General features: G+C 42.8%; 1 protein-coding gene across 1 annotated transcript; it reads left to right on the forward strand.

Moving 5' to 3' along the window:
• Positions 1-13,287: 13,287 nt before the first annotated feature.
• LOC135466093 (calmodulin-like) lies at positions 13,288-13,860 on the forward strand. Its single transcript, XM_064743499.1, has one exon. It carries the CDS (start codon positions 13,288-13,290, stop codon positions 13,858-13,860), a length of 573 nt encoding a protein of 190 aa, XP_064599569.1.
• The last annotated feature ends 5,313 nt before the right edge of the window (positions 13,861-19,173 follow it).

A 19,173-nucleotide genomic window follows, 5' to 3' on the forward strand; every position in this document is an offset into this window, starting at 1 on the left:
CTGCATCATGATCTATCTCCAATTACAAACCGAGACTCTTTCACTCTTCACTTTTGGTTGTATAACTAGGTTATGTAAGAATTTCTTCAGGAGTTGTTTAGCCCTCACTAACCTGAGGATAGATTTAACACCATCCGACGGGCCTTCCCCGGGGCCAGGTGCTCGTCTTCAAACAGGTTGTCATAAGCTTGAATGCTGTGCTGAAATTTTTAGACACTTTACTGTACCCATAAATTTTTGTTCCTTTGCAATGTTAAATGACCATATAAATCCCGCTAAAAAGTTAGGAGGTGTATGGTTATCACTACAAAACCCACTAAAAAGGTGGAACGCTGGCAAAGTCAGCATGACCAAGTTATTCACACGAGTAACATGGCTATAGGCTGGTGGTGGGTAGCAATTTCCATTGAAATCTTCTTTTTGCAAGTAATGTTGGTTATAAATATATTCAAGTCATCATATGACAATATGTGAGTTAATAATATCAAATTCTTCCTAAACTGTTTAATGGCAGTATTCATTAACCTCCATTAACGGCGGAATGGGTATCCAAAAATCTTACATGCAAAGTTTTTTTAGTTTGGGATATTCTTGGCCAGCGTGTGTATATATATATATATATATATATATATATATATATATATATATATATATATATATATATATATATATATATATATATATATATATATATATATATATATATATATAACGGAATGTTTTATTGCACCATCTCAACCCGTCGCTTCACACGAAGTACCTGGCATCGCTCTACAATGTTCAAACGTTTACGTGGGCTCGAAATTTATTGAGTGCATATTGCGTGCGCAAGTTAGATGTCTAATATGGAAATAAGGCCACAACTCTTAAAATGCGGCTTTGACATTGTCAACCGTTTTAGTGCGTGCTAACAGGGAATCAGACAGCGAGCATCGCTCTCGCTCAGCTTGCATTCTGAAAATGTTCACGTTTGAGAAGTGACACCCGTTTGAATAGAGTACGGAATGTATGTAAATTTGGATCACAGATCCTAGACCCTAGCTTCCGATGCTGGGCCATTAGCCCGATACTTGAAAACGTTCCACGTTACTGGAAACAAAGGCAGCCATATGCAACATAATTTGGGTTCTGGCCCAAAGCAGCTCCTGGACTCATTTTTGTACTGGAACGCCAACCGACATCAAGTGGGCGTGAATTATTCATCACTTTATGTTTACTATATGGTATTCACACTTCACTGTTCCCAACTATTTCGCTATTAAATGATTTACTCTGGTCTGTTATCGATAATTCTTCATACACATGCGTATTGTGAGGCTCATTCGCCCCACAATCCTTCAATCGTCTACCTGCCCAAGCACATGTTTGAACTAGTATGTGTTTTACATTAATTTATTTATTTATTTTATTGGTGTTTTACACCATACTTAAGAATATTATGGTGCATTATGATGGGAGGAAACCGGGCAGAGCCCGCGAAAAACCCACGACCATCCGCAGATTGCTGCAAGACCTTCCCACGTACGACCGTAGAGGAAACCGCTTTGGTGAGAGGCTCCTGGGTGAATGCGCTGCTCTAGCGCGCTAACCAACTGAGCCACGGAGGCACCCTGTGTTTTACATGAAACTTAACAACAATGTATGAGTTCAAAAAACGCGTTGATCCACCAATTAGCCGAAAACGCGTTGATCCACCTATAAACCCCAAAACGCGGACAATAATGCGACGTAACAGGTTTTCGAAGTATCTATGCTTTTGTATTATGTATGTGTACAGCGTTATAAATTCTTCAAACTACTTACCAGACAGGCGAGGAGAGCAATGTAGACGATGAGCTTGTTACCAGGCGACATGGTGAGCGATCACTGACTTCGTCCGAGTGAGGAGGAACGCCCTTTCATAGAGGATTTTATGTTTTATCATAATATATAATTAACAACTGACTCCGTGAAATGTCAGGGAAATGATTACCACGAGTTCGGCTGATTACGACAGAATCTGTGAGACTTGGTAATGGTCAAACCCATCTATAATTGTGCTCTTCCACTTTTTTGCAGAATCTCATGCATATTTTCCCGAAAACAACAATCTGTGGTTATCTAAGTACACTTTGAGTTGAATGTCACTCATAAATTGTACTTTATGCAAGGTAAGCACGTGCTGCTGGAAGTTTTACCAGAGAAGGGGTAATTAAGACTTATGTCATACTGTCAGGACAAATAATACACATAACCTGACATCTTGTGTACACCTTACTACACAATGCATATATTAGATATTCAGAATTATAAACCACAGCTGTACACAAGATAACAAGAAATCCACATTTTCGTCTATGAGTTATGGTGTGAGTCACACGATTTGCCTGTCTACATACACATGATTGGTCCTAAATACACATAATGGAGTCTTTATACACACGATTGGTTCTAAATACAGATGATGGGTTCTACAGGTACGCGATTGGCGCTAAAGACACATGGTGGGTTCAACATACACATAATTGGGTCTAAATACACACACGATCAGTTCGGCACGAACATTATTGGTCCAAATTACGCATAAAGGCACATGAAGGTGTACGTTACTACCATGAAAGCACATGAAGGTATATGAAGGTGTACATCACTACCATGAAGGTGCATAAAAGTGTTCATCACTATCATAAAGGTGTACCTCACTACCATGAAGGCACATCATAATGATGTAGACCTTTATGTCTAACGTCCCAATGTTTCAGGATATATATGCACGGATACCTCACGCTATGGTGGTGTCAGAATATATACGCACGTATGTCACCCGTTAAGGTGAGTCAAAATATATATTCAATTATGCCTCACGCTCTGGTGTGTACGAATATATATGGACGTATGTCTCCCCTAAAGGTGAGTCAAAATACATATTCACGCATGTCTCACGCTAAGGTGAGTCAAAATAAATATACACGTGTAGCTCACGTTATTAAGGTGAGTCAGAAGATATATGCACGTATGCCTCACGCTCTGGTGTGTCAGGATATATATGCACCTGTGCCTCATGCTCTGGTGTGTCAGGATATTATATGCACCTATGTCTCACGCTCTGGTGTGTGAGAATATATATGCACGTAGGCCTCACGCTCTGGTGAATCAGATTATACACGCACGTGTGTCTCAGATTAGATATGCACGTATGCCTCGCGCTGGTGTGTCAGAAAATGCACGTATGCCTCACGCTCTGGTGTGTCATAATGTATTTGCACCTATGCCTCACGCTCTATAGGATATATATGCACGTTTATACATACTGGTGAGTCAATATATATATATATATATACTTTATGTCTCACGCTCTGGTGTGTCAGAATATATATCCACGTATGCTTCACGCTCTGGTGTGTCAAGATATACATGCATGTATGTCTCACACTCTAGTGTGTCAGAATACACATGTACGTATATCTCAAGGTGTGTCGGAATATATATGCACGTATGCCTCATTCTAAGGAGTTTCACAATATATCTATACATATGCATCACGATCTGGTGTGTCACGATATATATTCACGTCTGTCTTACGCTCTGGTGAATCAGGATATTCACCAGAAGCACATGTGCCTCACCCTCTGGTGTGTCAGTATATATATTCTTGTGTGTCTCACGGTAAGGTGAGTCAGAATACATATGTACCTATGCCTCACGATCTGGTGTGTCACGATATATATGCACCTGTGCCTCACTCTAGGGTGAGTCAGAATATATATGCACGTATGTCTCCCCCTAAGGTAAGTAAACTATATATTCACCTATGCCTCACGATCTGGTGTGTCACGATATATATGCACGAGTGCCTCTCGCTAGGGTGAGTCAGAATATATATGCACGTATGTCTTCCCCTATGGTAAGTAAAATATATATTCACGTATGCCTCATGCTCTGGTGTGTCACTATATATATGCACGTGTGTCTCACGCTGCGGTGAGTGAGAATATATATGCACGTGTGCCTCACGCTCTAGTGTGTCGGAATATACTTGCACATGTGCTTCGCGCTTCGGTGTGTCAGGATACACATGAACGTATGTCTCACGCTCTGGTGCGTCAGGATATACATGCACGTTTGTCTCACGTTCTGGTGTGTCAAGATATATATTCACGTGTGTCACACGGTAAGGTGAGTCAGAATATATATGTACCTATCCCTCCCGATCTGGTGTGTCACGATATATACGCAAGTATGTTCACGCTCTGGTGTGTCATGATATATACTCACCTGTGTTTCACGCTAAGGTGACTCAGAATATATATGCACGTATGCCTTACGCTCTGGTGTGTCAGAATGTACGTGCACGTATGTTCACGCCCTAATGTGTCAGGATGTATATGCACGTGTGCTTCACCTTTTGGTGTGTCAGGATATACATGTACGTATGCCTCAGGCTCAGGTGCGTCCGGTCATACATTCACGTATGCCTCATCCTCAGGTGTGTCAGGATATATATATACACGTATGTCTCACACTCTAGTGTGTCAGGATGTACATGCACGTATGTCTCACGTATCCACGTATGCCTGACGCTCTGGTGTGTCCGTTTATACATTTACGTATGCCTCATTCTTAGGTTGTCAAAACATATATATACGATCTGGTGTGTTAGGACATACATGCACGTATGTCTCACGCTTTGGTGTGTCAGGATAGACCTGCACGTATGTCTCCCGCTAAGGTGAGTCAAAATATATATTTACGTATGCCTCACGATCAGGTGTGTCACGATATATATGCACGTATGCCTCCCGCTAAGGTGAGTGAGAATATATATTCACGTATGCCTCACGGTCTGGTGTCTCAGGATATACATGTCCGGACACACGTGCAGGTCTGTCTCACGCTCTGGTGTGTCAGGATATACGTGCACGTATGTCTCACGCTCTAGTGAGTCAGAATATATACGCACGTGCGCCTCTTGCTCTGGTGTGTCAGGATATATATGCACTTATGCTTTACGCTCTGTTGTGTCAGGATATATATGCACGTATGTCTCATGCTCTGTTGTGTCAGGATATACGTGCACGTATGTCTCACGCTCTAGTGAGTCAGAATATATATGCACGTATGCCTCACGCTCTGGTGTGTCAGAATATATATGCACGTATATCTCACGCTCCGGTTAATCAGGATATACATGCACGTATCCCTCACGCTCTGTTGTGTCAGGATATATATTTACTTATGTCCCACGTTAAGTTGAGCATAATACATATGGACTTATGCCTGACGATTTGGTGTCTCAGAATACATGCGTATATGTCTTGCACCAAGGTGGGTCAGAATATATATGCACGTGCGTCTCATTTTCTGGTATGCAAGAATATATATACACGTGTGGCTCCCGTTATTAAGGTGAATCGGAATATATATGCACCTATGCCTAAGGCTCTAGTGTGTCAGGATATATATGCACGTATGCTTTACGCTCTGTTGTGTCAGGATATATATGCACGTATGTCTCGTGCTCTGGTGTGTCAGGATATATGTGCACGTATGCCTCATGCTCTGGAGCACGTATATATATACTAGTGAGTTTATATGCACCTATGTCTCACGCTCTGGTGTGTGAGAATATATATGCACGTAGGCCTCACGCTCTGTTGAATCAGAATATACATGCACGTGTGTCTCACGCTCTGGTGTATCAGATTAGATATGCACGTATGCCTCGCGCTGGTGTGTCAGAAGATGCACGTATGCCTCATGCTCTGGTGTGTCAAAATATATTTGCACGTATGTCTCATGCACTGGTGTGTCAGGATATATATACACATTTATATATACTGGTGAGTCAGAATATATATATACCTATGTCTTACGCTCTGGTATATGAGAATATATATGCACGTAGGCCTCACGCTCTGGTGTATCAGAAAATATATGCACATATGCCTCACTCTCTGGTGTGTCAAAATATATATGCACGTATGTCTCACGCTGTGGTGTGTCAGGATATATATGCACGTATGTCTCACGCTGTGGTGTGTCAGGATATATATGCACGTATGTCTCACGCTGTGGTGTGTCAGGATATTTATGCACGTTTATATATACATATATATGTATATATATATATATATATATATATATATATATATATATATATATATATATATACATACACACACGTGTTTTTATTATGTTACTGATGTCACATGAACTGATAATCTTGATGTACGGATAATATAACGAGTTCATAGTGTCGCATGTGTTGCTAATATCACACAATTTGATAATGTCACATATGATGATAATGTCACATGCGTTGTTAACCTCACAGGTCTTCATAACGTCACGTGTTGATAATGTCTCTGTGTTGCATGTGTTGATGATGTTACACGTGATGATGTTACAGTTGTTGATAATGTTACGTGTTCATAATGTTTGGTGCGCTGATAATGTTACGTGTATTGATAATGTGGCGTTTGTTGATAATATCACATGTATTGATAATGGCACAAGGATATTTCACTTATACAACGACGAGCAGCATTGTGGTGGGAGGAAACCTTACAAAGCCCGGAGGAACTGCCGACCATCTGCAGATTGCTGACAGATCTTCCCACGTACGGCCGGAGAGGAAGCCAACATGAGCCGGGCTTGAACTCACAGCGACCGCACTGGTGGAGGCCCCTGGGTTATGTGTGTTGATATTGTTACTTGTGTTTATAATGTTATGTGTTGACAATGTTACATGTATTTATAATGTTATGAATTGACAATGTTACATGTATTTATAATGTTATGAATTGACAATGTTACATGTATTTATAATGTTATGTGTTGACAATGTTACATGTATTTATAATGTTATGTGTTGACAATGTTACATGTATTTATAATGTTATGCGTTGACAATGTTACATGTATTTATAATGTTATGTATTGACAATGTTACATGTATTTATAATGTTATGTGTTGACAATGTTACATGTATTTATAATGTTGTGTTGACAATGTTACATGTATTTATAATGTTATGTGTTGACAATGTTACATGTGTTTATAATGTTATGTGTTGACAATGTTACATGTGTTTATAATGTTATGAATTGACAATGTTACTTGTGTTTATAATGTTATGTGTTGACAATGTTACATGTATTTATAATGTTATGTGTTGACAATGTTACGTGTTTATAATGTTATGAATTGACAATGTTACATGTATTTATAATGTTATGTGTTGACAATGTTACATGTGTTTATGTTGTGTTGACAATGTTACATGTGTTTATAATGTTATGTGTTGACAATGTTACATGTGTTTATGTTATGTGTTGACAATGTTACTTGTGTTTATAATGTTATGTGTTGACAATGTTACATGTATTGATAATGTTATGTGTTGACAATGTTACATGTGTTTATAATGTTATGTGTTGACAATGTTACATGTGTTTATAATGTTATGTGTTGACAATGTTACATGTGTTTATAATGTTATGTGTTGACAATGTTACATGTGTTGTATAAGAATGTCTAATAAAGGTTGTTCAGCATGGAAAGTTCCTGATTAAAAATTACTCTCGTATTTTATTCATAGCAGCACCCATGTATTTGATTTTTTTTTTGATTGGTGTTTAACGCCGTACTCAGGAATATTTCACTTATACGACGGCGGCCAGCATTGTGGTGGGTTGAAACCGTGCATAACGCGTGGGAAACCCACGACCATTCGCAGGTAACTGCAGACCTTCCCACATATGGCCGGAGAGGAAGCCAGCATGAAATGGACTTGAACTCACGGCCACCGCATTGGTGAGAGACTCCTGCGTCATCACGCTGCGCTAGCGCGCTAACCAACTGAGCCACCCATGTATTTGAACTGAGTTGTTTGTCAAAGTGGTGGTTGCCGTGACGCCTGGACAGGGACGACGTGGGCCCTAAGTGTATGCCATGGGAGGGCGTGTATAATAAGCGACCACTGGGAGAAACAACCAACGGAAAACCCCCAACATCTTTCAATATTTCCACGTTCATTTCCTTGTATAGGGAGGGAAGTGTTGCTATTTTTTATTCCCCATTAGACTATGGTTTTGAAGCACTTGAGGGCAATTGCCATAGTGTTGTTACATGCCTCACAGCGTAACACCCGGCGTGTAACCATTGTGATGTGTGTTTCCACATGATGTGGATAAAGGATGTAATCATACGCTCTTCCCCCGGGGGGAAATGCCCCACTCCACTCCTCCAAATGCGGCTTGTGTGTCACACAGCTTACCAGTTACCTGCCACACGCCGCTAGATTAGATAAATGTGATTGCATATTCCAGTACAGGTAGACTATATTATCTCTCATAGTTTATAAATGAGTACAAAAGTACATAAAATCGTGTGCGTATATTTAGCCACACAGCGTGTTGTGAAGGCCTGTAGATGCAAATAGAGCTCCGTGACCCTGCAGTCACACGTGCTAAGACGCTTCCATCACCGAAAGTCTACAACACTTCAGACAACTTCAGCCAGGCCGTCACTGATCAGTGACCGCTGATCAGTCTGTGGGTGAGACTACTGCGGACAGATCCACTGAGCCACGCATATCCAAGACCCACCATACACCATCCAAACCCCAAACCCTACCCCAACTCCTCAAACCCGCTCCTTTGTCTACCTACGAAGTGTGGGTTTTCCCGCGGGCGATTCACCAGACGTAGCTGAGTGCAAGCGGAAAATCGCATCGCAGCATCAACAGGTGAGTCGAGCTGTAGCCATGTTTACAGTTACACGCCAGCTGTAGTTTTGTAATTAACAAGCTGATAGGATATTAAAAGAGCGTTAAGCTAATAATCAGTTACTATTACCTAGGATTGTGCCCGAGCAGAACCTGCAGTATGTTCGGTAGAGAACTGTAACATCACGCTTCGCTGGATCGTGCTCACTGGAAAGGTATATACACATATAAAGCTGTAAAGGTTTGTAAGGTTTCATAGAAAATGCTTATTGCCGAGCACATTCCCACCGATTCCATGTGCACACTGATTTACAGACGCAGATGTCGTAGGTAACATCTGAGCCCTCAATGGCCAGGGTGTCTCACAGACGGGATGGCGAACTCCGCTCGGTAACCCGTCATGCGTACAAGTTATACAGGTCAGCCACGTATAAATAAATGTATATAGATGTATATTCAGCTGTAATGTAGCGTGGGACCCGGGAACAGTTGAGTACAAAGTCACTTAACTTGGCTGTATGATACGGTGCTATAAGCAGGCTAAAAACTGATATGTATAATAATGTATAACAGGAAGGGACTGCAGTCATGGAGCGAGCGAAGCGTGTCGGTGCTTACGGGTATACTAGGTGGAGCCTGCAGCAGTGAGTTATCACGCGACAGTCACGACAATCAAGCCAGGGCGAGCAGTTGATATTGAATAAATAAATACAAAACATTATATCATATTTTTTACCCAGAGGTATGAGCGTTCACCTGGTAAACGATTGACTCGGTGTACGACAAATGGAGGCGCGTTTGCCACACCTCCTTCCTGTCGGTCTTAGATAATAGTGGGGCCTCCGTGGCTCAGTCGGTTAGCACGCTAGCGCAGCGTAATGACCCAGGAGTCTTTCCCCAATGCGGTCGCTGTGAGTTCAAGTCCAACTCATGCTGGCTTCCTCTCCGGCCGTACGTGGGAAGGTCTGCCAGCAACCTGCAGATGGTCGTGGGTTTCCCCCGGGCTGTGCCCGGTTTCCTTCCACCTTAATGCTGCCCGCCGTCGTATAAGTGAAATATTCTTGAGTACGGCGTAAAACATCAATCAAATAAATAAATACTTAGATAATACATGGTGACACATGGCGACACAGCAAAATTACAAGATAATACATGGCGATTCAGCAAGATTACATTTCAGACATGTCCAGCCCGTGAGTTCTAAAGGGATAATGTTATAGTTTTCTTTGAGTAAATCTCTCATTTCGAGTTCATTACCATGCGTGACTTTTTTTATTGAGCCTTGTACATGGCATCGATACTAGAAGATAACCCAATATTTCGTCAACTGCATGTTATCTATGCCTATTGTTCAGACATACGGTCAGATAAGAGCATACTCCGTACAGTGCAAGTGCCGCTCTTCACGCATGCTTTACCTTTGGATACTGTGCGACACACGTACGTAAGCTCGTTTAGGCTAGCCTCACCGTTGGAGTCCTGTTGAGGAATTATTTCATCAGCATTCAGCAATGAAATAGCTTGACGTGTTGGTCATAGAATATGTTATGGATACACATAGAATATGTTATGGATACACATAGAATATGTTATGGATACACATAGAATATGTTATGGATACACATAGATAACGAGAATATCTATGAAGTATAGACAAAGGTTGAGACAGAGTTTTTGTGTTTTCTGATATCATGTCCTGCCTCATCACCGTGCCCCAGTGACCTCCGCGTTGTTCAAGATTTCTGTACGCATTTCGCTAGTTGTATCAGTGATCTAAAGCGAACGTAGAGAGTGGCGCATGTGCTATAAAGAACATGATACGGGAGTAGGGTAGGCTCTAGGTGCTGTCATTATCGGAACACGCTGATTAAGATTTGCTTTTAATGATATGCTTGTCAAAACGAGAATCATGAATGTCCTTTCGATTTATCCAATGAAAATATAGAGTGCGGGAAAGCCAACAATTCGAATCATACAAGCCGTTTGCTGTGTGTATGTAACCGTTTTAGCTGTGTTTTCATACAGCTGTGTTTAACATACTAACAGGGCATAGCACAAAACACGCTATTTTCTGTTGTCGCAACTCATACCTGCTGCTCAGTACATGTGTGGTTCAGTATACGTGTTATGTTATTTGACTCCACATGCAAAGGAGACTGTACATATATATAATACATCATATTTCTTAAAAATAACATGAAGTTTGAAACTGCAACAAAACTTGCAACAATCTGTGACACTGGATTAAAGTCTTAGTGTGTCATATACATGTATATAGAGCATGGTGAGAGAAAAGACGAGCGATGTAAACAATTTCTTCTTTATTCCATACATATATACCTGTCTATTAATTTGCTCTGCAAAAAAGCTGAAACACTGAAAAAGAAATTTACACAATGAGTATACATTAAGGGAGCGGAACAAATGGGTTAACAACACGACAATGTACGACACATAAAGTATATAAAATTTATATTAAGAGACAACATATAGGTATTACATTTATTCACTAACTTGCCGTACCCAGTGGTTAACAGAAAGAACTGGTTTTCACAGGAATGACCTGGATGAACAGTTAAATGCCGTCATGTGAAATCTAAATCTACGTGTTGTGGTTCCCATGGGTGAACGCAACTCGTGGATTAAGGATACTTTGAGTTTTATATAAAAGTATATAAATCAAGAGATAAGACGTGTTATAACGTGGTACATCGCTATATGTACAAAAAGGGGCTTGAAAAACACGATCTGGGACGTACCAGCTATTGCTATATAGCATCGGAACCCACGTGATGGTGTTTGGGTGAGCAAAACACGTGGATTAACAACTCTTAACTTTATCACACATAAATCAGGCGTGTTATGACGCCGCATATCGCCAAAGATCAGAGAAAAACAAAATGAGGCTTAAAGACATGAACTGGAATGTACAAGGTAATGTAATACATGAATTCTGAACCCACGTGATGGTGTTTGGGTGAGCAGAACACGTGGATTAACAACTCTTTTTTTATATATATTTATTTATTTATTTGATTGGTGTTTTCCGCCGTACTCAAGAATATTTCATTTATACGACGGCGGCCAGCCTAACGTGTGGATTAAGAGCACTCCGATTTTTGACATATGTATATGTATGAATGTCAAGTATATATGAATACATCAAGAGATAAAACATGCGTTTTAGTGACCTGTATCGCTATTAGTAAATTAAAAGAAATCTGGTTTCAAGTCATGACCTGGGATATACAATCACGTGCTATACGAAATATTAATCCACGTGTTCGTATGAAACATACATGATACCGTATATAATAGGCAAAAATTATGAGTTTAATTATCGTCTGTGATATACTAAAGTTTTGCAATGTTATATGACATCTGCATTCGAGTGTTCAGGACAAAGCACGTGCAGAAGTTTTATGATATACAGAGCGAACTGATAATCATAAATGGTGATATACAGTCGATCATTATATAAAATCGGAATCTTCGATTGCGGTTTTATAGGGTAAAGGACGTGGCGATGTTTGACATATAAGATATACATAAGAGATACACAAGACAATATTTTTACATTTGTCTTTACTAAATCGGTCCAACGCTGTATTTAATAGGTGTTAGAGTCATACACCGTTTGATACACAGGTTATATCTGAATCTGTCTTGAATGTCATGAGAGGGAACAACCGGAGTACGAACACACAGATGTGTAAAGTACGAGGTATGTATTATTAAGAAGTGACACACGGCTTTCACACTTTCACTTTTTTGGTCTTTGACGCTGTAATTGGTAAGAGAAAAAAATACATTTCACAGTCATAATCCTTGTATGTTCGTGTTTTATCAAATCTTAATCCACGTGTTGAGCATGTGTGACGGCATCACGTGGAATGAGAACAGAGCGATGTGTGATTATGGTATGAGAAAAAAAAGACACGAGTTTTGCAGTCAGAATCTGTGATATTACATGCTTAATATTAGTTTGAAAAGGAAATCTGAATCCATGCCTGGGTTGAAAATTTAGTTGCCGAAACACTTGGGTTGAACACCACGAGGGGGTCTCCGAATTTGTGTTTTAAAAAAATACAGGCCTGATAACTAGTATTCTTTTATGTGCTTTTGGTACATTACTTGTGGTAATGGGTCACATACTAAGTAAATGTAGACGGCATATGTACCGCGTGTTTAAGACATATAAGCAGGATAATAACTCATCTGTGAGAGGGTCTTACATGTGGCAACATACCTTGTTTAATGCAACAGCAATAATTTAATTGTTTTGTACAGGTATCATACTTGAAAACACAATGAAAACGCTTATTTTACACACACAACAAACGGTTGTATGAACCGAGTTGTTGACTTTCCCGCGCTGCGTATTTTCATTGGATAATACAGAGACATTCATGAGCCTCATTTCTGACCTGGAAAGTCAAATACCGGCTTTGATACCATAGAAAAAGCCTGCTCAATTTTAGTCATCTAACTATTTGATAAAAAAATACATTGTTGTCTCTGTTTTGTGCTCACAGAAATCCCATCCGGAGAGGACAAGGGTCTGTTATAAATATTGAAGATGAGCAAGTCGAGACTTCAAGCGAAGTGGCGAAACTTTTTTTGTATGTTGGACGAAGATGGTGACGAGCAGATTACAGTGGAAGATTTTGGCCTAAAGGCTCAGCGGATCATAGACAGTTACGGACTGGAAGAGCTGCTCAGAGTGAGGTGCACACAGATCCTATTGAGGTGGTGGCACATCTGCCAGGATCTCCTTGGAGATCCGAAACCCAAGAAAGTCTCCAAACAGCAGTTTGTGGAAATCTTGAGCAAGCTTTACTGCACTGACAAAGATAAACTGGAGCAGACTATGAGGGAATTGAGCATGTATCTATTCGATCTGATGGACGCGGATGGGGACGGGTCGATTACGTCGGACGAACTAGACAAGATGAACAAATGCTTAGGGATGAAGAACAGCTCACTGAACGCCGCCATCTTTGACGCCTGGGACGAGGATCAAGACGGTGAAATCTCGCGACAGGAGTATTCAACAGGCATGATAGCTTATCTGACCAGTAATGACCCACAGAATGACTATGGCTTTGTGTTTCAGTATGAGCAAAACGTGATCCACAACAAGAGAAGATAAATGTCCATTTCATCCGCTCGTACAAGGATCTGTAGACTGACTATCATATATGCTGGACCTGTACAATATCGTGCAAAACTCAACCATGGGTGTCGTCGTGCTAAATCATCTGCTCATTCCCACTCTGCTCAACTGATTTACCTGTCGTCAAAGCCAAAATCAACTCCACATTAGGTCTTCAGGCGTAGCCTCTGAACGAGGCCAGATACAGGGATCATCCGGCGTAGCCTCTGGACGACGTCAGATACCTGGGAACATCAAGCGTAGCCTCCGGAAAGGTCGGATACCTGGGACCATCATGCGTAGCCTCTGTACGAGGCCAGATACGTGGGACCATCAGGCGTAGCCTCTGAACGAGATCATATTACTCCAGACAGATAAACGTGGTCTGACTATCCTAGGTACATGGAACCATCAGACGTAGACTCCGAACGTGGTCTGACTACCCTAGGTACATGGGACCATCAGGTGTGCCTCATGAACGAGGTCAGATACATGATACCATCAGACGTAGCCTCTGAAGGAGGCCAGATGCATGGGGCCATCACACATAGCCTCTGAACGTGGTCTGACTACCCTAGGTACATGGGACCATCAGGCGTGCCTCATGAACGAGGTTAGATACATGATACCATCAGACGTAGCCTCTGAAGGAGGCCAGATACATGGGACCATCAGACGTAGCCTCTGAACGAGGCCAGATAGATGGGACTATCAGGCAGGCCTTATGAACGAGGTTAGATACATGATACCATCAGACGTAGCCTCTGAAGGAGGCCAAATGCATGGGACCATCACACGTAGCCTCTGAACGTGGTCTGACTACCCTAGGTACATGGGACCATCAGACGTAGCCTCTCGACGAGGCCAGATACATGGGACCATCAGGCAGGCCTTATGAACGAAGTCAGATACAGGAGACCATCACACGTAGCCTCTGAACGTGGTCTGACTACCCTAGGTACATGGGACCATCAGGCGTGCCTCATGAACGAGGTTAGATACATGATACCATCAGACGTAGCCTCTAAGGAGGCCAGATGCATGGGGCCATCACACATAGCCTCTGAACGTGGTCTGGCTACCCTAGGTACATGGAACCATCAGGCGTGCCTCATGAACGAGGTTAGATGCATGATACCATCAGACGTAGCCTCTGAAGGAGGCCAGATGCATGGGACCATCACACGTAGCGTCTGAACGTGGTCTGACTACCCTAGGTACATGGGACCATCAGACGTAGCCTCTCGACAAGGATACATGGGACCATCAAGCAGGCCTTATGAACGAAGTCAGATACAGGAGACCATCAGACGTAGCCTCTGAACGTGGTCTGACTACCCTAGGCACATGGGATCATCAGACAGGCCTTATCAACGAGGTCAGATACACGAGACCTTCAGACGAGGTCAGATACCTGGGACCATTAGGCACAGCTTCTGAAAGAGGCCACATATATGGAACCATCATGGATACCTGTGATATATGGATACCTGTGATCATCAGGCGAAGCCTCTGGCCGAGGCCAGATACCTGTAACCATCAGCCGTAGCCTTTGGCCGAGAGAAGATACCTGGGACCATCAGGCGTAGCCTCTGGCCGAGGCCAGATACCTGGGACCATCAGGCGTAGCCTCTGGCCAAGGCCAGATACCTGGGACCATCAGGCGTAGCCTCTGGCCGAGGCCAGATGCCTGGGACCATCAGGCGTAGCCTCTGGCCGAGGCCAGATAGATGGGACCATCAGGCGTAGCTTCTGGCCGAGGGCAGATCGATGGGACCATCAGGACGAAGCAAAATATATGGGGCCATCTGGACGAGGTCAGACACTTGGGACCATGATGCGTAGCCTCTGAACAAGGTTAGATACCTGGGATCATTACGTATAGCTTCTGACCGAGGCCAGGTTACTCCAGGTAGATAGGACCATCATTCGTAGCCTTTGAACAACGCCAGATATATGGAACCATCATGTGTAGCTTCTGCACGATCTATCAGGAGTAGTCTCTGAACGAACTATCAGGCGAAGCCTCTGAGCGAGGTTAGATACCTGGGACCATCAGGCGTAGCCTCTGAACGAACCATCCGGCGTTGTCTCTGAAGGAACCATCATGCGTAGCCTCTATCTGTCACACACCTTTACAATATACATGTAAATGCCGAATTTTGAAACGTCTCTTTTCCGTTGTATATGTCTAGATTTAGAATAAGACAGGTTTAATGCAATGTTGTCAACAAGACATGCACTGATTTATACCATACTGTAAACAAGACATGCACTGATTTATACCAGTCAACAAGACATGCACTGATTTATACCATATTGTCAACAAGACATGCATTGAATTATACAATATTATTAGCAAAACATGCATTGATTAATACAATATTCTCAACAAGACAAACATTGATTTACATTTATTTGTTTATTTTTTAATTACAATTACATGCTCTTGCCTTGCCTGATTATCCAACTCTCCATGATTATCCAAAGCGGGCTGTGTATCATTGTACACACTGTACCAGCATCACTGCGTTGCTGAATGACTGTCATTGTCAAATATTGTCATATCGCACACTGCTCACTACTGAAGCAAAGGCCGAAATCCATTGGTATAGAATACTTGGGAGCCGTGAAACTGTAGACAGTTCCAGTTTATTTATTTATTTGTTGCTTAGCGCCATATACAGGAATTTTTCACTTATATGATAACGCTCAGTTGTATGAGTGCAGAGACTGCCTGGGATAGCCCCCCTCCCGTCGCGAGTTACCCACCGATTTATATGAAGGCGCTCAGTTGTATGAGAGCAGAGTCTGCCCGCAATAACCCCCCTTCCGTCGCGAGTTACTCACCGATTTATACGATGGCGCTCAGTTGTATGAGGGCAGAGTCTGCCCGGGATAACCCCCCTACCCGTGGCGAGTTACTCACCGATTTATATGATAGTGCTCAGTTGTATGAGTGCAGAGTCTGCCCGCAATAACCCCCCTTCCGTCGCGAGTTACTCACCGATTTATATGATGGCGCTCAGTTGTATGAGGGCAGAGTCTGCCCGGGATAACCCTCACTACCCGTGACGAGTTACCCACCGATTTATATGAAGGCGCTCAGTTGTATGAGAGCAGAGTCTGTTCGGGATAACCCCACTCCCGTCGCGAGTTACTCACCGATTTATATGATGGCGCTCAGTTGTATGAGTGCAGTCTACCCTGGATAACCCCTCTACCCGTGACGAGTTACCCACCGATTTATATGATGGCGCTAAGTTGTATGAGTGCAGTCTGCCCGGGATAACCCTCACTACCCGTGACGAGTTACCCACCGATTTATATGATGGCGCTCAGTTGTATGAGTGCAGAGTCTGCCCGAGATAACTCCCCCTACCCGTGACAAGTTACCCACCGATTTATATGATGGCGCTCAGTTGTATGAGTGCAGAGTCTGCCAGAGATAACCCCCCTACCCGTGACGAGTTACCCAGCGATTTATTTGAAGGCGCTCAGTTGTATGAGAGCAGAGTCTGCCCGGGATAACCCCACTCCCATGGCGAGTTACTCACCGATTTATACGATGGCGCTCAGTTGTATGAGTGCAGAGTCTGTCAGAGATAACCCCCCTACCCGTGACGAGTTACTCACCGATTTATATGATGGCGCTCAGTTGTATGAGTGCAGAGTCTGCCCGGGATAACCCCCCTACCCGTGACGAGTTACCTACCGATTTATATGATGGCGCTCAGTTGTATGAGTGCAGTCTGCCGGGGATAACCTACACCAGCCGTGGCGAGTTACTCACCGATTTATATGATGGCGCTCAGTTGTATGAGTGCAGTCTGCCCGGGATAACCCTCACTACCCGTGACGAGTTACTCACCGGTTTATATGATGGCGCTCAGTTGTATGAGTGCAGTCTGCCCGGGATAAACCCCTACCGCACCCACAGTCGTTGTGAATCCGCATTAATTGATGGTCTAGCGGCTCAGCGCTCTGCCCTTTTACAGAAAGGTCGCCACAAATTACACGCATCAACTAGAATAAGCTATGTCTGCATGTCTTCGACCACGAGCGCGGAAATCTGCAGTCCCTGGCCAAGGCCGCCTTATAGCCCACTGAAGCTTCATGACACTGGACTTAGATTTGATCATCTTTTCATCCCCTTCACATGTTCGACAATGTAGCTGACAATAACCTTGTCCATGTAATACCTGAGGAAAATCTGATGAGCCGTAAGAACTGATCAAAACGAGACTTGTTACTCCGCCCAATCGTACATCTGGGTTTGGACAACGTAGATGATAATAACCTTGGCCGTGTGATACCTGAGGAAGATCTGATGAGCCGTAAGAACTGATCAAAACGAGACTTGTTACTCCGCCCAGTCGTACATCTGGGTTTGGACAACGTAGATGACAATAACCTTGGCCGTGTGATATCTGAGGAAACTCTGATGAGCCGTAAGAACTGATCAAAACGAGGCTTGTTACTCCGCCCAATCGTACATCTGGGTTTGGACAACGTAGATGACAATAACCTTGGCCGTGTGATACCTGAGCAATATCTGCTGAGCCGAACGCTCAGTCCTTCCTCTAGGTTTGGATAATGAAGCTGACAATAACCTTTCCCAACTCATATATGGGTTTGGGCAATGCACAAAGCTATAACCAACTATGGGTCCATTTCACCAGTTTGTCTAAACACTAAATGACAAGGAAGTAAAGAGATCATCAAATTTTGAGGTTCATCTATCCCCTAACTTACCTGTATTTTGACAAATGAGCAGGGAATTACTTTGCAAGTGTAATGATTGTAGAACAACTGGTGATAATTTACCCAAATTTACCTAAATCCAGTTTAAAATTTACCGTAATAATAAAGGCGTTAAAACTGTTCGATTTGTTAGGTTTGTTTTCCCGCTGGTTCATCTGGAAGTCGTCCCGCTGGTTCATCTGGAAGTCGTCCCGCTGGTTCATCTGGTTGTCGTCCCTTCTGGTTTATCTGGTTGTCGTCCCGCTCGTTCATCTGGTTGTCGTCCCCCTGGTTAGTCTGGTTGTCCTTCCGCCGGTTCATCTGGTTGTCCTTCCACTGGTTCATCTGCTTGTGGTAACGCTGGTTCATCTGGTTGTCGCCCCTTCTGGTTTATCTGGTTGTCGTTCCGCTGGTTCATCTGGTTGCCGTCCCGATGGTTCATCTGGTAGCCGTCCCGCTGGTTCATGTGGTTGTCGAGATTTGTCGTCCCGTTGGTTCATCTGGTTGTCAAGGTTTGTCGTCCCGCTGGTTCATTTGGTTGTCAAGGTTTGTCGTCCCGCTGGTTCA

Source organism: Liolophura sinensis, chromosome 1 (genome assembly GCF_032854445.1).
Source record: "Liolophura sinensis isolate JHLJ2023 chromosome 1, CUHK_Ljap_v2, whole genome shotgun sequence".
Classification (NCBI taxonomy): Eukaryota; Metazoa; Mollusca; class Polyplacophora; order Chitonida; family Chitonidae; genus Liolophura; species Liolophura sinensis.